General features: G+C 41.9%; 1 protein-coding gene across 1 annotated transcript in view; it reads right to left on the reverse strand.

Moving 5' to 3' along the window:
- TRIM71 (tripartite motif containing 71) overlaps window positions 1-22384 on the reverse strand; it is an 84545-nt gene continuing 62161 nt past the window's right edge. The window contains exons 2-4 of the mRNA XM_069730031.1: window positions 10877-11044; window positions 2887-3021; window positions 1-1756 (exon numbers count right to left, since the gene is read on the reverse strand). Of these exons, the coding sequence (XP_069586132.1) occupies window positions 305-1756; window positions 2887-3021; window positions 10877-11044 (1755 nt within the window). The 3' untranslated portion in view covers window positions 1-304. The remainder of the gene's footprint in view (window positions 1757-2886; window positions 3022-10876; window positions 11045-22384) is intronic.

The raw sequence follows: 22384 nt of genomic DNA on the forward strand, positions 1-22384 counted from the left end.
AACACATTCTCTTAGCAGGTGTAGTCTGTTTTGTGTCAATCATTCAAAGTGAGGTAAGTTGATAATTTGTGCAGGATCAGAAAAACAAAGAAAAAAAAAAAGCAAAAACAAATCAAAATAACACTCTGAGGATCTGAGGTAGATTTCTTCTTATCCCAATTGTGTTGTTCACAGGTTCTACTTCTGCAGTTACAATTTGTGTGTTTACAAGAAAAAAAAATGAGGTAGGTGCTCCATCTTGGTGTACATTAGTCACATACTTCTTGAAAACATTTCCCTGAGACAATTTTGTGTTGAAAACTGATTAGAAGGCTACAACTCGGTCGTTACCAAAGTCCACCACAACAATTGTGCCACCAGGTGTGACAGCTATGCCAGATGGACGATCCATCTGACCAAAGCCACTTCCATGAGTGCCAAACTTGTAGAAGAAGCTGCCATTTGGCTCAAAAATTTGTACTCTGTGGTTTCTGGAGTCTGCCACAATAATGCGTCCTTCATGATCAACTGCAACACCTTGTGGTCGCAGGAACTGCCCATTTCCTGTACCCTCTGTGCCCAAGAAATGTGCAGTCTGGCAATCTTGTTTGATGATCAGCAGTCGGTGGTTGTTGAAGTCAGTCACCACGAGATAGCCATCATGACTGAATGCCACTCCACGTGGGGAATCAAAATGCTTCCAGAGAGCACCTTCAAAACCATACTTATTTACGAATGTCCCTTCTGGAGAAAATAATTGAATTCGATGGTTACGAGTATCGGACACTAACATCAACCCTTCTGAATTAATAGCAACATCCCATGGATAGTTAAACTGCCCATTCTTGGTCCCCTTCTCTCCAAATTTCAAAAGGAATTGGCCCTCAAAGGTGAAGACTTGAACCCGATGGTTATCTTTATCAGCTACTATAATCCTACGGGAACTGTCACAAGTGATTCCAGCAGGGCGATCAAACTGGCCAGGTCTTGAACCCAAGCTGCCAAACTTATGATAAAATGTACCACACGGTTTAAAAATCTGAACACGGTTGTTGCTCCTATCCGCCACAATTATATACCCTTCTTTGTCCACACAGACACCCCAGGGACGACAAAGCTTTCCGTCAGTGTCACCTTCTCCTCCAATAGAAAGTGAAGGGAGACCAATGCCAGAATAGCATCGTCCCGAATTCACATGGACTTTAAAAGGGCTGTCTTCAATGTGTTGATTGCACACCATTACAGAAATTAGGTGTTCTCCCTCAAGCTGAGGTCTGTAACTAACCAAATATGTACCATTCAATTGGTCAGTAACATCAGCTGCAAACAGATTTCCATCGGGAGCCATCACTAGAACAGTTATGAGATCACCACCTGATATACGAAGTTCACCATCATGGTCATAAGCTATTACTGTAAAAGAGGCAACTTGTCCTTGAATGGCTCGTTTCAAGCCTTCTCCTGTGGCTTTTGTTAGTGCTCCAAATGCTCCACTACTTACTAGACCCATAGATTTGATTGCAAGATAAATGGCCTGATCAGAAGGAGTAAACACAATTCTGTCATCCTCTTGAACTTGTAATAAGCCTCTAGCATTTTTTAGATCTTGCATTTGGGCCAAGACGCGGTCACGCGCTATGAGAATATCAATCGTACAACCCTCTTCTAAAACTTGCTGAACTGCATTGATTGTGCTGTCCAATTTTTTTAGAACCTGGTGGAGTTTGTCAACCTGGTGGTAGAGTGACTTGACTTTCACCTGACGAATTTTCTCAACCTAAGAAAGAAAACAGGAGACAGGCCTGGTAAAACTCTCTAAGGAGCCATGAATTTAAAAAAAAAAAAAAAAAAAAAAAAAAGCAAAACATGTCATGTTCAAAACGCTCTACAAACATTTTTAAATTAAATATTAACCCCTTCCCGACCTGACAGCGTATGCGTCATGAAAGTCGGTGCCAATCCGACCTGTGACGCACATGCTGTGTCACAGAATAATCGCGTCCCTGCAGATCGGGTGAAAGGGTTAACTCCAATTTCACCTGATCAGCAGGGACAGCGGGAGTGGAACTTCAGCCCAGGGAAATTTTACGGCTATGCACAGGTTACTTAATTGTGTAATTCTGCTAATACCTCCCTTGTATAGTGTTGTCTTTTTTGGCTGCATCTTCTGTTTCTACTTCATTTTGAATAAATGATATTGATTAGAAAACTTGAAACTGTGAACCTTTGAGATATTCCTTCTAGGTATAAAGCCGCGTGTGAATCATTGAGAAGCAGGTGTTTGGGTATATACACTGCCAGTGAAAGCTGAAGGATTAATTATCAGGTTATAACAGCTTTTGCAGGCTAAATAAGCGGTTTGCCTGGGGTTTCCGTAAACATATTCATGCGGTCTCTCTGTGATGTGACTATGATGATGTAGGGTTTTTTGACATGGTAGAGCACAGGCCCCAAAAGCAAACGCAGGTCTGACTCACAAAGCCCCGGAATTAGACAGTTTCGGCTGGAAGTCTATAAACCAAATGTCCAAGTCACCTTCCTTTGAAATGGAGGATACACTCATTTGGAGATATACCCATAATTTTAATAGACTAGACACTCGTTCCTCATTATTCAAAGTTTTAGATCTGTCACATTCAAATGCTACACAGCACAAAATCACAAGATGTATAATCTATAGCCAATATCCTAGAAATGTTTCTTATCTTTAAAACTAGTTTGTTAGGAGGAAAATGTAGGCTTTCTGCAATGAATGCACAAAGAAAGGTCAGCTGGGAGACAAAAAAAAAAAAATGTACAAAAAAAAATTACCATGTGGGAATGGAAAAAAAATGCATATATACACCTAGTAAACAATAAACTGTAGCACCCTTACCCACCTTTGTTCTGGGACAGAACGCTACTAACCTTCCATACCAGCTCACATTCCCTCTCTTCGAGCGCCTTCTTGTGTCTGGAGGTGACCGCTTTGATCTCAGATTGTGCGACTTTGGCTTTCATCTCAACTTTCTCTGCCAGTTCTTGGGCCTGTTCAAGGGTGTGCTGCAAGATGAAATAAGAAACCACCTTCACAATTAAAAAATGCATTCGGTTACATGCTTCATATCTCTCGTAATGTCAGACACCCTGCTATGAGCACGGAGGTCACGATGTTCACAGGACCCTCGGCAATGTATTACAGTGACCACACAGTTTATTAGGAGCTTGTTCGGTGTTACGGCCACTTCAGAATCTGCTTTAAAAAGTTTAAAAGCTATTTTGAAGCATTTGTGTGCTAAACAAAACCCAGTATTTCCTTGGAACTTTAAACCATCAAAGTAATCTGTATTTTAATATCCATACGCATACATACATTTTTTTTCTTTTAGTCACATAGCAGCTTTTTGGGGAGAGATATTGAGCCTAATAATGTTGTAACTCCTTTTCATATGTTTTAAACAATGTGTTTCCATGAACCTCACAAACAAAGCTGTTAACATTTAATCCCTGTTAGGGTATGTGCACACGTCAGGATTTCTTGCAGAAATTTTACTGACAAAAACCGGACATTTCTGCCAGAAATCCGCATGTGTTTTTACCGCGATTTTGACGCGTTTTCCCAAATGCATAGAAATGCGGGAAAAACGCAGAAAGTCCGCAATGAACATGCTCATTTTTTTTTACCGCAATGCTTTTTTTTGCGGAAAAAATGCATCCATGTGCACAAAACATGCAGAATGCATTCTAAATGATAGCACATGGCCTTACAAGGTCGTTCTGGGGTCCTAAAACTGATGGATTAAGAGTTTAAAAGCCCGTCTGTTAGTACAAAATGACTGCATGGGACATGGCTTAAGAAAAAACATACCCTCAGAGGGGTTGTCCAGGTTTATCATGAAAGTCTGTAGTCAACTCTATATGACTGCAGACTTGTGACTCCTCATGTCCCCTCTTGACTGTCACACAGCCGCATTTCCCTGAAGCAGCCAGTAATGGCGGAACACGGTGGTGGGAGGGGGAAGGGGCAGCAGGTTGTTTTTAGATCAGATAGTCCACACCATCGCAAAACACCGTAAAAGTGGTCCGCGGTCACAAGGCTAAAATTTAATAATAATTGCTGTCCTAAAAGCTAGTGATAGATTTAGTACTTCCCCATGTGAAACCTATGTACACTGCAAAGGCTAATAGCCAGCAGAATGAATTACTATAACTCGCATAAAGGGAGGAATTGAACTACACCTACCCTCATGTGAGACCATCTATCATTATTAGATCTATACACTAATAGGAAAATACTTCCCAATATAGTCCACTGTAGTAATAGCCCCCCAGCAGTTTATAATCACACTGCTTGAGGAGGTATTACATTGATGTACACCAGCAATACATCAAATCATGACATCAATAACTACTGTGGACTCTATTTTTAATGAGCACAATGTTTTCATTATTATTCTAATTTATCATTAAGAGCTATGCTTTATTGTCTAACGATCTTTAGTTCGGGGCCATTTGGCAATTTGGTAATTGTCACTCAGCCGCGACACATGCAGCTGCGGAGCAGCTCAGCCGGCGTGCTCCAGGTATCCGGGTTCCCTCTGCAGCTTATTCCGTGAGTGCTATAGCTTGCCGAATAAGCCCTGATCTAAGCAAATTTGCTCATCTCCAACTCTAAGGGTACCGTCACACACTGCCATTTCGATCGCTACGACGGTACGATTCGTGACGTTCCAGCGATATCGTTACGATATCGCTGTGTGACACACAGCAGCGATCAGGGATCCTGCTGAGAATCGTACGTCGTAGCAGATCGTTTAGAACTTTCTTTCGTCGCTGGATGTCCCGCTGTCATCGCTAGATCGGTGTGTGTGACACCGATCTAGCGATGCGATCTAGCGATGCGTTCGCTTGTAACCAGGGTAAACATCGGGTTACTAAGTGCAGGGCCGCGCTTAGTAACCCAATGTTTACCCTGGTTACAAGTGTAAAACTAAAAAAAAACAAACAGCACATACTTACATTCTGGTGTCCGTCAGGTCCCTTGCCGTCTGCTTCCCGCACTCAGTGACTGCCGGCCGTAAAGTGAAAGCAGAGCACAGCGGTGACGTCACCGCTGTGCTGTCACTTTCACTTTACGGCCGGCAGTCACTGAGTGCGGGAAGCAGACGGCAAGGGACCTGACGGACACCGGAATGTAAGTATGTGCTGTTTGTTTTTTTTACGCTGGTAACCAGGGTAAACATCGGGTTACTAAGCGCGGTCCTGCGCTTAGTAACCCGATGTTTACCCTGGTTACCCGGGGACCTCGGCATCGTTGGTCGCTGGAGAGCTGTCTGTGTGACAGCTCCCCAGCGACCACACTACGATTTACCTACGATCACGGCCAGGTCATATCGCTGGTCGTGATCGTAGGTAAATCGTATAGTGTGATGGTACCCTAAGGTGTTTCAGAGAAAACAGTTTAGGCAGCCGGCGGGGACTACAGGGAGAGGACCGACTTGCTGGCTTCTCCTTGCCACACTCCAGTTGATTGACATGTCCCTCACTACATACAAACTTGGAAGAGACAGGTCTATTAAACAAAGAAAGGACAAAAGCGACCACATGATTAACATTTATACCGAAAATTCTAAGTATGAAAGCCCAGTAGTGTTAAATGCTTGGCTCCAGGGATTTGTGACCTAAATATGTAGTTAACATATTTGTTAATGTGTTGCTTTATTTAGGTAATAAAAGCTTTATATGTTACAAAAGTTTTACAATGGGACTCAAAGAGGGAACATTTAATTTTTTTTAAAAGTAGATTTATATGAACATGGCTAATATGATATTTGCAGGTCTTCATCTGACAACTGCAAACTACTCTTTGTGGTTAGCATTAGGCCAGAGGTCTACCTTAATAACAATTGTGTGATCTTGATAACACCACCGGAAACTGGTAGAACGCTCACTTGGAATAGGCTAGCACCACATGTTGGGTAAATCAACATCCGCTTTATAGGACGATTCGAATTGGTTACATTCTGCTCCCCGACCCTCCCTTGTGAGGAACAACGCCTGAAAGGTTTGATGGAAAACTGGCTGGGTGGCTGCAGAAGTAACCCCAGATTGGCCGAGCAGCAATAACAGCTCAGTGCTGCAGGGAGGATCACTTCAGCTGGAAGTAACAGAAGGAGACCTTAAAGACATGCGTTTATGGCAGGGCTATAAGCCACAGATCCCCACAGCTCTTTGTTATGCAGGAAGCAAAGCTGACAACTATGATTGAAAGTTGGTTAAAGATTAAACATTGCCTTCTTTAATGTGCCTCTTTGGGAGCAGTAAACTCCATCTTTCTATCAATTAAATACTTTTTCTAGGAGGAAATCAAAAATGTGAAAATTAAGATTCTAACATCTTAAAAACTAATATATCAAAGTCTACCAAGATCATGCCGATCAATTACCTGACCTGGTGCCAATGTGAAGGAACCGGTGTACAGATGATGGACTTTATGACACCGAATACAATTTTCAGTGCAGATTTGTTTTTCTATTGTGGAGACACCAATGATTTGGCTTACATTTTCATTCTTAGGACTTATAACTTTAAGGTTGAGAGAAGTCACAAGTCCATTGAGCTCAACTTGTACCCTGGCCATAGTGTACAAGTACTTGCTTAAAAACAGTTGCAACACAGGCATATTCTGGTATGGAGTTAGTAATTCGATTGACGCCATTCTGGTCCGGTGTCCAGCCCTCCACATCAGCCCATATTCATTTATACGCCCAGTATCTGGGCCACCTCTGGTGCTCACCAAGCACTGTCACATCATGATGTAGGTCTTCGAGTCCAGTAAGTGGCAGAGGTGTCTCGGATGCCAGGCAGAGGGTGCCGGACGCAGAAGTGAAAACCAGCTGTCACTGAGGATTGGACTGGATACCGGACCAGGGCAGCACAAACTGAATTCTCATGGCTAGAGTCCGCATTACATTTGTTGTTTTTGTGCCTTCAAATCTTCCTTGATATATCATTATTCAGCAGGTTTGGGACAAAAGAAGATTGTGGATTGAATTTTAGATCCCAATTATAGATCCAGGATGGAGGTTTGCTATTTTTGTGATATAATGAATGCAATTATCTTAGGTCTGTATTGACTTCCATAGGGACAGCTCCACTGCAAAATACAATCTGATGTATTCAGCATTTTGATTTCTGAAAAATCTAAATATGCAACTACTTGTGCACAAAAATATTTATCTGAATAAAATTATTTATTACACGACTTTTCCTTCTTGGTGTAGCAATTTCAATGTTGATGAGGTAATATACAAATTTACAAGGAGCAGCATATTTGAGTAGCAGCAAAGTGAATTTTTTTTTTGTGTCCTGTGGATATTGACTTGTAGTAACAGATTTTAATCCGGCAGCATGTCAATTTATGTTGGAAACCAATTGTGAATTGACCATGTTCTTGGGGAGATTTAGCGGATTTTGCAAAATTTACCATACATCTAATAAATCCCCATCACAGTCCCTCCAAAAGGAAAATGAAGATATAAACTTGGAATTTTTAGACAATTCTTTTCTGCAGGCCTTTTTCAATGAATTTGTTTTGCAGAATAAGAGTGACCATCAGATAAGACAAGACATGATGTGGCCCAGGCTCAATGAATTCATCTGCCACATGAGGACAAAACAGTTTTTTGTGTGCCCCAATGACCCTTCTGTGCAACCAGCTTTCTGACCCTTTGATGTTGGGAGATAACAGAATTACTTCCTCTGTGTTCTGCTAATGAGCTACCCCTGCAGCAGGCTCCACAAAAGTTAAAAAAGGCTCTAGCCACCATTCAGCACCAGTAGCCTACAGGGAGGCAGAAGAGGAAGGTGCCAAATTACCTCATTTACTGCATCCTTTTCAAATTCATGTTTACTCTAAATGGATTTTCTTTCAGCTCCAGGAAAAAAAGAAAGAAGAAGAAAAAAAAAACACATTGTCTAAGACAGGCCTTTATCTTTAGCGGTGTGCCCTAAAACTAATGGAAATGGCCAACACAGCTCACAGATGGCCTGAGATCTTTCACTGTACTCCTGGGATAATATTGTCAAGATGATCCAAGGGTGTAACTTTCAATATATTAATCTAAAATGTGACGGGCTGTGTACCTTGCTATCATTTTAAATAGATGCATAAAACTTTCATGGATTTTTAAAATCAAAATAAACTACCCAGAATATTAGACAAGTCCAACGCAAACGACAAAGATCTGAAAGACTCGCAGTTTGGGTTTATCAAGTACTACATTCCCCTAGTACATTATCCCTTAAAAAGAGGTCTCCATTAAAAAGTGGTGCTTGTCTACAGAATGAGAAGATTATATACAAGAGGTTTGGGATGTGGTTTGGAAAACAAAATTTGACCATTGGTTTCCAGAACCTCAAAAGGATCCACAAAGCTGAGCAAGAAAATGTTATGTGGAACTTTACGCAACAGGTATAAGATCAGGATCAGAGATTCATCACGCATTGTAATGAGCTCCGCCATCCAAAATCACAAATTTTAAAATTAAGTCTAACATCTAGACTTTATTAAGTAGGCCACATACATAGGATTAAATACAGACTCAAGGCAAGGGATACGTAAATTCCTAATACTCTTAGTGTAATAGTAGATATAAAATATACAATTTGCATATATGGTTTATATGTATCCCATAATGGACGAAATGAAGGACAAATCGGAAGAAAATATGCAAAAGAAAAAAAACACAAGAACCGAACTAATGCCCAAATGATAAATTTAAGTACGTACACCAAATGGTAGGGGGGAAAGAAAACCAAAAAGAAAAAGGCACAATACCAAGAAGACGGGGCAATAAACAGTCCTGCTACAATATGATGAAAGAGTGGTACAGATTTAAAGGTTTCTTAAAGGTGCACTGCCATGTATGATATATTGCACCTTGTTGCTTTTCTTTTGTGCAATTTTTCCTTTTTGGTGTACATAATTTTCAGTTCTGTAGGGTTATAAATATACATATTTAAATCTGTACCACTCTTTCATCATATTGTAGCAGGACTGTTTATTGCCCCGTCTTCTTGGTATTGTGCCTTCTTTTTGGTTTTCCATGATCCTTTAAAGTATTTATGCCAGAAATCTGGAGCAAAACACTTTGAAAAGTCTCAAAATGTTGCAGCTTTTGGTGTGTTTTCACACCAGTTTTGACCATTTCAGCCAAAATGGGCAAAGCTGGGATGGGGCAAAGATGGAACACTGTGTAACACCTATGTTTACTTCAAGAAGAGTTTAGGAGTACCTTATGCCAAAATCTTATTCCAGTCACTGACTGGAGTAAGATTTGTGGCGAGGAGCACATCACTATTAAGATGCACCCGTTTCATTAATGTATGCCTCTTAACGAATCAGGTGCCTCTGACTCCACCACAGAGATGGATGTGACCTTTTAATCTTATGCTTTAATACTCTTATCACAATGTCTATGCAGTGTGTTGATGATACTAAAGTGCAGAAATTAAACCCTTTACCAGACTACACAAACTTTAAGACCAAATTCACAAGTCTCGTACATGACAGACGGACTTTATTTTATATTTTATTTTTAAAGGTCATGGTTTACCTCATTAAAATAAAAAAAACAGACCGAAGATAAGAATGAGCCTTAAGATGTTCCTCTACTGTTCATTTTCAGATTTCAAACTGTTTTTAAGGATTAGAAAACTATGGCTGCCTTTCCCCAACTAAGGCTAGTTTCACACTAGCGTTCAGCAGGGCTGTGGACTTCCTCTGTGAAGCCCCGCCCTCTGCCACACCTCTTCATTCAGCTCTGCCTACTGCTGCATGTGTACCCTATCTTTAACATTAGGTAAGCAGGCCATGCGGATGCCTCCACATTGGTGGTTTTGACGGTGCAGCGACCACACCAAATTGCAACTCGTTGCGTTCGGCGCAGGTCGCCGCAATGTCAAAAAGACGCATGTGGAGGCATCCTCATGGCCTGCGTACTTAATAGTAAAGATAGGGTACGCACGCCGCATGCCGGCGGAGCTGCCCAGAGGAGGTGTGGCGGTGGGCGGGGCTTCACTGAGGACATACGCAGCCCTCCATCCGCAAAGGTGAAACCAGCCTTACCCATACCCATCACTGGGTGATGCCTGGTATATGGCAGGCTAGTATTATTGAAGTGAATGGAGCAGGACAATACACAACCTGAAGGCAGGTGTGCAGCTGTTTTTTGGATGCAAGGAGCCACTTCTTTCTAATCACGAAGAATCCCTGTAATTGGTACGTGTCTCGAGCAGTGTCAGAGTGAGACCTTCCACACTACTTCACCTCCAGAAAAGATCCCTCTGGAGAGTTTATTTGCTTATCGAATAAGAAGCGGATGTGGTAGACAAGTATGACAGGCATGCTAGAGGTCTTCTTTAGTGTCTCAATGCAGAAACTAGGATTTTAGCGATACCATCACCAGAAGAAAAACATTCTTTGAAGGTTTTTTGGAAAAACTTTCAAGTGAGATGAGATGCCACCCCTTAGCCTGTCTACATATACCTCAGTGTGGCCATTCCTGGGCTATAATGGCTGGGCTGTTTTACAGGTTTTTCCAATTTAGGGTGCTACAATACTTCGTCACAGTCACGTGCGCATCTAGCTCATCCGGACTGGAAGCTTAAACGGAATCAGAATTCCTTAGCAGGAAATCAAACACTAGGTGAGCAGAAATGACCGCATTCACTTTATAGAAGCGGAGGAGACAATCAATCGCTGGCTCTATGCACCTACCTGGATGTAGACCACTTTTCATTTATGGCAGATGATGTACTAACTACATGCACTACTTCTGATATAAACCATTCTCTAGTTTTGGGGGGGGGGGGGGATGCTGCTGCAGTATACATCTGACAATCTCAATATTCTTACCTGAACAGCCTGGCGTCCTTGCTGAACATCTGCCAACAGTTGAATAGTGAGGGCCCTCGAGTCTTGAAGAGCCTCTTGGAGATAGATAAAGCTGTGCCCATTATGGCGTCCCATAGTGCACTCTCGACAGATAGGAATAGAGCAAGGATCACAGTAGAAATGCAGAACCTAGAATGTAGTAACAAATGGCGCATTATAAAAACAGAAAAAAAAACAAACAACTTGCAGCTTACTCCAGGTAGAACTGACCTATTCACATTGGATAAGTGATCCTATACATGCTTGCACAAATGTCTTCCACATCTAGTGTTTTAAAGTTATTTAATGACTGGTGTTCAATGTTTGCACCTTTTCCTAGATAATCAGATTATGGGCAGCATGGTGGCTCAGTGGTTAGCACTGTTGCTTTAAAGCAATGGGTCCTCGGTTCAAAACCCACCAAGGACATCATCGGCAAGGAGTTTGTATGTTCAGTGTTTGCGTGGGTTTCCTCCGGGTACTCCGGTTTTGTCTGAGTTTCCACTGGGTTTTACCACCCCCATCTCACTCCAAAGATATACCAATAGGGAATTTAAATTGTGAGTCCCAATGGGGACAGTGACGTTGAAGCACTGCAAAATCTAATGGTGCTTTAAAAGGAATCATCAATAAAAATAAATAGATGCCAACTCTACCAATGATATCTTGGCATCAGTAAATCCAACTGGTAGGAAAACAAACTTCTCTAACGAGTAAAGACTATTTAATGTTGTACCATTACTTTCTGCAGAAAATGAAACCTCTCAATCATTCTACAAGGACAACCCAGTCCATATTCCTTATTAATTTATTAAGATTGTGATGTGGTTCCAGTTTGTGACCTCCATAAATTAGCCAAGGCTGAGAGTCAGTGCAGTGTACCCTCCATGTATTACACAGGTAGCCCAATGAGAATTGGCATTGTGTGATGCCTCCATTCACCCGCAATGTTGGCGCAGACCGAAGTATACACTAATCAATTCTACTTAAAAAAATTTTTTTTACAGTGCTGTTAATATAAAAAAAAAAAAAAAAGTTCTCTCACTAGGAAGGTTATATCACAGCTATTTAACATAGGAGTGTTCAATTAATAAGTAATGAATGTAAATTATCTAAGCCAAGCAAAAAAAAAAAAAAAAAAAAAAGTCTTTATATTCAAACCCACCCTTTTATGAAGAAATGTCCCCAAATTATCAGATTTTTTTTATTTATATTTGCAGTCATTGCGAATGGATATTGGAGACATATGTGCACTGTTCCTCTATGACTATGTAACCAACTAATCAACCAGAAGCAATGTATAGCCTTTATGGAGGTTCACACAGTGTGGATGGGCTGTGGATTTTCCACCCAGATTTTGTATTACACTACCATGAAAGTGAATGAGATCTTAAGAAATCTCAACTTGCACCATCAGAAAAAAAGAAATCCGTGTGGATTCTCAGCTGACACTAGGATTGACAACTTGACTTTTTTTGGGACAGCTTATCAGGAAATCAAGGATAGACAATATTGTTGTTTTTTTTTTACAGACACATTGTAAATATAATAAATCATTAAGATTACGATACACTTTATTGATCCCGTGGGAAATTATAGTATTAAAGGTGATCTAGGTCTACAGTCCATTATTCTGATACAAGTCATCAACTACATTCAATGGAAACGGACAATTACAAAATAAATTAACTTTTTTCAGACAAAAAAAAAAAAATAGGGATGTCACCAATTTTTTTTTTGACAGAGCAAAAAAAAAAAATGCCCTATTTTCTTACAGACCGTCATGAAATTTCTGGTTGGCAGCCCTGACTGACATGTATTTAGGGTGTGTGTTTTATACCCCTAATATGTAAATTCATGCTGCAGATTTTCAGAGTCCACCCTCAATGAAAAGGATGAAATCTCTAGCAAATTTGCACCCAAATTCATAGCAAATCCACATGTGACTAATTTGGATTTTGCAGTAGATTCATTTTTTTTTTTTTTTACTTTTGTTCATTTCATGCCACGTTTGGACATATCCTAATACTAGGTTCAGATGGATGTATATGCCCGTAATGATCGCAGATACCATGACCCAAAAATACAGTTCTACAGGCATATGAGGATGTAATTCGGAGTCTGTTGACCCTCGATCAGTTTGGCGCTGTGATCTGTATGAGGACCGCCATATGCAGTCATCTGAACCCAGGCTAATAGAGCAAATTGAATAAAGCTGTATAAGGCTTGTTAGCCTAAGATATGAAGACCATGTTTTTTATTTTCTTTATGACACAGGGTTTGAAGAGAATGATTTATTAGTCTGCAGTGTTGGTATATTTAAGGTTCCACTGAAACTACTAAGGCTTTCCTATATATATAAAAAAAAAAAATTAAAATAAAAAAAATTCTATAAATATATATAAAAAGCAAAGCTAAAGCGTTACTGCTAGCTATAACTGATGTTTGGAAATCGAACAGATAAGGAAATGACAAATCTTTGTTTGCCATTGTTAAGTTGCTTCAAATAAATAGATAAGTAAAACCAAAGTCACCAAACAGGAAAAGGATTGAACAACAGAGGAAATTCCTGGGTGGCACAAGTCCTGGCTACTTTCTTGTCCATCTGCTCCCTCAGGAGGGGGGAGCTGATGGATATGTCCCCGGGAAACATGTGGCAATCAATCAACATGTGATGAATGGTCACTAGAGTTAAGCCCTGACCTGACGCTGTGACCTCTCTTGCATCACTAAAGTGTTTTAATCCACCTCTCTTTCCAGCATGAGCCAGATAGCCACGGGCAAAATAGGAAAGAGAAAAAGCCAAAGGCTATCATATCTTGGCTTCTCAAGTGGTCAGCAACAAAAGAGCAATACTTGGCACAACCTAAAGTCTAAAATGAATGGAACATATGCACAGCAGCGACTTGGTTATTGTATCAGGTCAAGGAAAAAAAAAAAAAAAGCGATCAAATTAGTATAATTTTTCAGCAACTGACAAAACTAAAATCTTCTAACACTAAATATATCCATCATTGACCGTATACAGCACAGAGCTGCAAATCATATGGGATATTAGAAGATAACGAGAAACAAGTTTTGAAGTTAAAATAAAGACATCTAAACATATCTAAATACAACATGAAAATTTGAGAAAGTCGACACTTTTTTTTGGTTGCAAGTGCTCATTATCCTGGACAATAGTCACTAACAATACTTTAGTTAGCACGTGAAAGTAAAGTAAAGTGAAGTTTTTCAGCATTAAATGATCACCAATCAGTAAAATATTTACCAATCAGTGGTCATTTAGAAGCCGCAGACTGACCGCTCTTCAGATGAGCACTGAACAATCAGTAATTATTCGCAGTGCATAGGCCACCATTGTTCTTGGCATAATAGGTCCTGTTTACATAAGACGATGTGCTGCCGAGAACGATGATCTTTTCAGCCTTTTGTTCGTTCGTTGGGTGTTCGGCAGCCAGTGTAGAGCGCACTATGATCATGACACAAACGTTTAGGAGCACACGTTCACAATAACCGTGCAGCGTAGAATAAAGCCTGGGCGGCCAAACGTTTTCCAGCAAGGCATCGCCCAGAGTATTGCACTGCCTCTGACAGCTTGGCTTCACCCCCCATAGTTTGTAGCAAGGAGACTTATGGCACCAAGATACATTGCATATGGCTGTTCACATGATTAAAAAAAAAACGAGCTACAGATCTGTCCGGATATATTTGTACTTTATGGCAGTGGTCAGCAGTAACATAGGCCCTCTGCATGCTCCCTGGATTCGGGGCCCCATACTGGGCAAGCTGTGATACATTGTCTCTACATAGCCACCATGATAAGGGGTAGAGGAGGGGAGGTGGGGTAGGGGAAATAAGAAAAGGTTAAGTAAAACAATCAATTTAAAACCAGTTTCACAATCCATATTAGACACAGGACTTGTTTCTAATAGGAGACCCTTCCATGTCATTGTTGCATATGGCATTTCTAGAGGCAAAGATGGACACGGGTGATAAAAGGAGTTGGCCTCCTATATGTACCCAATATTTATTTCATGTGGAGCTTTCACATTCGTATCTTTAACCCCTTAGTGACGGAGCCAAATTTTTGAAATCTGACCAGAGTCTCTTTATGTGGTAATAACTCAGCAACGCTTCAACAAATCCCAGTGATTTTGAGACTGTTTTTTTCGTGACACATTATACTTTATGATAATGGTAAATTTAGGTCAATATGTTTTGTGTTTATTTATAAAAAATATCAAAAATTGGAGAAAAATGTAAAAAAATTAGCAATTTTCAAAATTTGAATGATTATCCCTTTAATCCAGATGGTCATACCACAGCAAACCATTAATAAATAACATTTCCCACATGTCTGCTTTACATCAGCATCATTTGTAAAATGTTATTTTATTTTTTTAGCATTTTAGGAGGTTTAAAAATGTAGCAGCAATTTTTCATTTTTTCAAGGAAATTTACTAAATTTTTTTTTTTTTTTAGGGACTTATCCATGTTTGAAGTGACTTTAGGGGCCACATGTATTGGGAAACCCCCAAACGTGATACCATTTTAAAAACAGCACCCCCTGACATATCGAAAACTGTTGTCAGGTAGTTTATTAACCCTTCAGGTGCTTTACAGGAATTAATGCAAAGTGGCACAGCAGAAATGAAAATGTGTATTTTTACCACCTAAATGCTTCTAACTTCTGAACAGATTACTACAGCCGTCAGACTCTAAGGGTACCGTCACACTATACGATTTACCTACGATCACGACCAGCGATATGACCTGGCCGTGATCGTAGGTAAATTGTAGTGTGGTCGCTGGGGAGCTGTCACACAGACAGCTCTCCAGCGACCAACGATGCCGAGGTCCCTGGGTAACCAGGGTAAACATCGGGTAACTAAGCGCAGGACCGCGCTTAGTAACCCGATGTTTACCCTGGTTACAAGCGTAAAACAAACAAAAAAAAAAAAACAGCACATACTTACATTCTGGTGTCCGTCAGGTCCCTTGCCGTCTCTGCTTCCCGCACTCAGTCACTGCCGGCCGTAAAGTGAAAGTGAAAGCACAGCCGCTGTGCTCTGCTTTCACTTTACGGCCGGCAGTCACAGTGCTTAGTTACCTGATGTTTACCCTGGTTACAAGCGAACGCATCGCTGGATCGCATCGCTAGATCGCTAGATCGGTGTCACACACACCGATCTAGCGATGACAGCGGGAGATCCAGCGATGAAAGAAAGTTCTAAACGATCTGCTACGACGTACGATTCTCAGCAGGATCCCTGATCGCTGCTGCGTGTCAGACACAGCGATATCGTAACGATATCGCTGGAACGTCACGAATCGTACCGTCGTAGCGATCGAAATGGTATAGTGTGACGGTACCCTAAGGCCGCTATTTGTTCATGAATTTCCACGGCAAACATCAGGACCACACAATCATGATCTGAGGGCACCAATTGGGATAAAGAGGAAGCCCCCACACTCTGTTAACCATATATAATGATGTAGTCACTATTTACAGCAGCATCTAAGGGGTTAAACAGAGTTGAACGGTGCAAACACTGATCGTGGCTGATGCAGCAAGTTGTCAGCTATAGTGTACAACCGACAGAGGCTGGATTGTCACCTGTATGGGGAGGCTATTCTCTTATATCTCAGGTCAGTTAAAAGGCGTATTGGCTGTCATTAAGGGGTTAAATGTGTATCAAAAAATAGCAACATTTATCGCTCGCTCTTTTACATCTACACATATCTAGTACATATTTGGACATTCAATTCCTACAAATGCCGCACTCCGTCACATCACCTTGAGGAGGACACATTTACAGGAGGCCACAAGGATGGGAACACTCAGCCGTAGCGTGATCATCAAAAAATATAACGCAGTCCACGCTGTAATCAGTTACATTAAAATCCCTAAAAAGGGACAAGTCATATTCACAACAGATTCTGTATGTAGAATTAGTGTCCTTGGACATTACATGTAAAAGCACTAATACAGAAAAAAAATATAATTTCCATGTCTATAACATAAGACAAGCAAAGTTATTAAACTCTAAAGTCTCCGCTCCAAGCCAAACATTTTCTAATACTTCACCGTTGGGATTTTCTTATCATCTGTCACCCTTTTTGACAACAGCATTACTGGTCATTCAGGGAGGAGAAAAATAAAAAAGCGCACGCCGGGTCAGATGGAGATTGACACGAGTAGGAAGGTCAAAGGTTATAGCAGTTTTAAATCATCAATGGGCCCAGCTGCCTCAAGAGGAAAAAAAAAAAAAGAAAACCAAGAACCCAACGTGATTATGTAAAAAGAGGCTTCATTCTATGTGCACACTTCTGGCTAATGCTGCAGGGGTAAACTTTAGGTCATTTGTCATTAAACTAAAGAGAACAGGAGATGCACTCGCACACAAAAAAAGAGAAAAAAAAAAAAGCGGTCTATGGCACAATATTATTTTCATCAGTGGGGAAAAATACAAGACTGCAGATCGCACTCATTACAGATTTACTTTTTACATTGTTCTGAGAGTCCAATCCATTGCTTGAATACGTCCACATCCCGATTTACCAGAGAAGCTAAAGTCTCTTCCATACAAGGCTAATTGCCAAATTACAGAGGTTTTTAAAAAAACAAAAAAAAAATAAACTTGACATGTGAAGTTTTGATTGGTGGGATCTCAGACTCCCACTGAATGCCAAAATTAACCCCTTCCCGACCTTTGACGCCACGTAGGCGTCATGAAAGTCGGTGCCAATCCGACCCATGACGCCTATGCGGCGTCATGGAAAGATCGCGTCCCTGCAGATCGGGTGAAAGGGTTAACTCCCATTTCACCCGATCTGCAGGGACAGGGGGAGTGGTAGTTTAGCCCAGGGGGGGTGGCTTCACCCCCTCGTGGCTACGATCGCTCTGATTGGCTGTTGAAAGTGAAACTGCCAATCAGAGCGATTTGTAATATTTCACCCATTATAACGGGTGAAATATTACAATCCAGCCATGGCCGATGCTGAAATATCATCGGCCATGGCTGGAAATACTAGTGTGCCCCCACCCCACCCCTCCGATCGCCCCCCCACCCCCCCGATCTGGCCGGTACACTGCTCCGGCTCCCCTCCGCCCTGTGCTCCGCTCCCCCCCGTGCTCGTGTCCGCTCCCCCCGTGCTCCAATCACCCCCCCGTGCTCCAATCACCCCCCCTGCACTCCGATCCACCCCCCCCGTGCTCCGTTCCACCCCCCCCGTGCTCCGTTCCACGCCCCCCGCGCTCCGTTCCACCCCTCCCGCGCTCCGATTCCCCCCCCCGTGGTCCCCCCCCACCCTATCATACTTACCGATCCAGCCGTGGTCCCGTCCGTCTTCTCCCGGGCGCCGCCATCTTCCAAAATGGCGGGCGCATGCGCAGTGCGCCCGCCGAATCTGCCGGCCGGCAGATTCGTTCCAAAGTGCATTTTGATCACTGAGATATAATCTATCTCAGTGATCAAAATAAAAAAAATAATAAATGACCCCCCCCCTTTGTCACCCCCATAGGTAGGGACAATAAAAAAATAAAGAAATTTTTTTTTTTCCACTAATGTTAGAATAGGGTTAGGGTTAGGGGTAGGGTTAGGGGTAGGGGTAGGGGTAGGGGTAGGGTTAGGGTTAGGGTTAGGGGTAGGGGTAGGGTTAGGGCTAGGGTTAGGGTTAGGAATGTGCACACGTATTCTGGTCCTCTGCGGATTTTTCCGCTGCGGATTTGATAAATCCGCAGTGCTAAACCGCTGCGGATTTATGGCGGATTTACCGCGTTTTTTTCTGCGCATTTCACTGCGGTTTTACAATTGCGATTTTCTATTGGAGCAGTTGTAAAACCGCTGCGGAATCCGCACAAAGAAGTGACATGCTGCGGAATGTAAACCGCTGCGTTTCCGTGCAGTTTTTCCGCAGCATGTGTACAGCGATTTTTGTTTCCCATAGGTTTACATTGAACTGTACACTCATGGGAAACTGCTGCGGATCCGCAGCGTTTTCCGCAGCGTGTGCACATACCTTTAGAATTAGGCTATGTGCACACGGTGCGGATTTGGCTGCGGATTCGCAGCAGTGTTCCATCAGGTTTACAGTACCATGTAAACATATGAAAAACCAAATCCGCTGTGCCCGTGATGCGGAAAATACCGCGCGGGAACGCGGCGTTGTATTTTCCGCAGCATGTGAATTCTTTGTGCGGATTCCGCAGCGTTTTACACCTGTTCCTCAATAGGAATCCGCAGGTGAAATCCGCACAAAAAACACTGGAAATCCGCGGAAAATCCGCAGGTAAAACACAGTGCCTTTTACCCGCAGATTTTTCAAAAATGGTGCGGAAATATCTCACACGAATCCGCAACGTGGGCACATAGCCTTAGGGTTAGGGTTGGAATTAGTGTTGTGGTTAGGGGTGTGTTGGGGTTAGGGTTGTGATTAGGATTATGGCTACAGTTGGGATTAGGGTTAGGGGTGTGGGGGGGTTAGTGTTGGAGTTAGAATTGAGGGGTTACCACTGTTTAGGCACATCAGGGGTCTCCAAACGCAACATGGCGCCACCATTGATTCCAGCCAATCTCGTATTCAAAAAGTCAAATGGTGCTCCCTCACTTCCGAGCCCTGACGTGTGCCCAAACAGTGGTTTACCCCCACATATGGGGTACCAGCATACTCAGGACAAACTGCGCAACAATTACTGGGGTCCAATTTCTCCTGTTACCCTTGTGAATCTAAAAAAATGCTTGCTAAAACATAATTTTTGAGGAAAGAAAAATGATTTTTTATTTTCACGGCTCTGTGTTGTAAACGTCTGTGAAGCACTTGGGGGTTCAAAGTGCTCACCACATATCTAGATAAGTTCCTTGGGGGGTCTAGTTTCTAAAATGGGGTCACTTGTGGGGGGTTTCTACTGTTTAGGCACACCAGGGGCTCTGCAAACGCAACGTGACACCCGCAGACCATTCCATCAAAGTCTGCATTTCAAAACGTCACTACTTCAATTCCAAGCCCCGGCATGTGCCCAAACAGTAGTTTACCCCCACATATGGGGTATCACCGTACTCAGGAGAAACTGGACAACAAATATTGGGGTCAAATTTCTCCTGTTACCCTTGGGAAAATTAAAAAACTCTGGGCTAAATAATTATTTTTGAGGAAAGAAAACGTATTTATTATTTTCACGGCTCTGCATTATAAACTTCTATGAAGCACTTGGGGGTTCAAAGTGCTCACCACACATCTAGATAAGTTCCTTTGGGGGTCTAGTTTCCAAAATGGGGTCACTTGTGGGGGGTTTCTACTGTTAAGCCACATCAGGGGCTCTGCAAACGCAACGTGACGCCCACAGAGCATTCCATCAAAGTCTGCATTTCAAAACGTCACTACTTCACTTCCGAGCCCCGGCATGTGCCCAAACAGTGATTTACCCCCACATATGGGGTATCAGCGTACTCAGGAGAAACTGGACAACAACTTTTGGGGTCAAATTTCTCCTGTTACCCTTGGGAAAATAAAAAATTGCAGGCTAAAAGATCATTTTTGAGAAAATAATTTTTTTTTTTTTTTCATGGCTCTGCGTTATAAACTTCTGTGAAGCACTTGGGGGTTCAAAGTCCTCACCACACATCTAGATTAGTTCCTTTGGGGGTCTAGTTTCTAAAATGGTGTCATTTCTGGGGGATCTCCAATGTTTAGGCACACAGGGGCTCTCCAAACGTGACATGGTGTCCGCTAATGATTGGAGCTAATTTTCCATTTAAAAAGCCAAATGGCGTGCCATCCCTTCCGAGCCCTGCCGTGCGCCCAAACAGTGGTTTACCCCCACATTTGGGGTATCAGCGTACTCAGGACAAACTGGACAACAATATTTGGGGTCCAATTTCTCCTATTATCCTTGGCAAAATAGGAAATTCCAGGCTAAAAAATCATTTTTGAGGAAAGAAAAATTATTTTTTATTTTCATGGCTCTGCGTTATAAACTTCTGTGAAGCACCTGGGGGTTTAAAGTGCTCAATATGCATCTAGATAAGTTCCTTGGGGGGTCTAGTTTCCAAAATGGGGTCACTTGTGCGGGAGCTCCAATGTTTAGGCACACAGGGGCTCTCCAAACGCGACATGGTGTCCGCTAACAATTGGAGCTAATTTTCCATTCAAAAAGTCAAATGGCGCGCCTTCTCTTCCGAGCCCTGCCGAGTGCCCAAACAGTGGTTTACCCCCACATATGAGGTATCGGCGTACTCAGGAGAAATTGCCCAACAAATTTTATGATCCATTTTATCCTACTGCCCATGTGAAAATGAAAAAATTGAGGCGAAAAGAATTTTTTTGTGAAAAAAAAGTACTTTTTCATTTTTACAGATCAATTTGTGAAGCACCTGAGGGTTTAAAGTGCTCACTAGGCATCTAAATTAGTTCCTTGGGGGGTCTAGTTTCCAAAATGGGGTCACTTGTGGGGGAGCGCCAATGTTTAGGCACACAGGAGCTATCCAAACGCGACATGGTGTCCGCTAACGATGGAAATAATTTTTCATTCAAAAAGTCAAATGGCGCTCCTTCCCTTCCGAGCCTTACCATGTGCCCAAACAGTGGTTTACCTCCACATGTGAGGTATTGGTGTACTCAGGAGAAATTGCCCAACACATTTTAGGATCCATTTTATCCTGTTGCCCATGTGAAAATGAAAAAATTGAGGCTAAAAGAATTTTTTTGTGAAAAAAAAGTACTTTTTCATTTTTACGGATCAATTTGTGAAGCACCTGGGGGTTCAAAGTGCTCACTATGCATCTAGATAAGTTCCTTGGGGCGTCTAGTTTCCAAAATGGGGTCACTTGTGGGGGAGCTCCAATTTTTAGGCACACGGGGGCTCTCCAAACGTGACATGGTGTCCGCTAAAGAGTGGAGCCAATTTTTGATTCAAAAAGTCAAATGGCGCTCCTTCCCTTCCAAGCCCTGCCGTGCGCCAAAACAGTGGTTTACCCCCACATATGAGGTATCAGCGTACTCAGGACAAATTGGACAACAACTTTCGTGGTTCAGTTTCTCCTTTTACCATTGGGAAAATAAAAAAATTGTTGCTAAAAGATAATTTTTGTGACTAAAAAGTTAAATGTTCATTTTTTCCTTCCATGTTGCTTCTGCTGCTGTGAAGCACCTGAAGGGTTAATAAACTTCTTGAATGTGGTTTTGAGTACCTTGAGGGGTGCAGTTTTTAGAATGGTGTCACTTTTGGGTATTTTCAGCCATATAGACCCCTCAAACTGACTTCAAATGTGAGGTGGTCCCTAAAAAAAATGGTTTTGTAAATTTCGTTGTAAAAATGACAAATCGCTGGTCGAATTTTAACCCTTATAACTTCCTAACAAAAAAAAATTTTGTTTCCAAAATTGTGCTGATGTAAAGTAAACATGTGGGAAATGTTATTTATTAACTATTTTGTGTCACATATCTCTCTGGTTTAACAGAATAAAAATTCAAAATGTGAAAATTGCG

This window comes from Ranitomeya imitator, chromosome 6 (assembly GCF_032444005.1).
Source record: "Ranitomeya imitator isolate aRanImi1 chromosome 6, aRanImi1.pri, whole genome shotgun sequence".
Taxonomy (NCBI): Eukaryota; Metazoa; Chordata; class Amphibia; order Anura; family Dendrobatidae; genus Ranitomeya; species Ranitomeya imitator.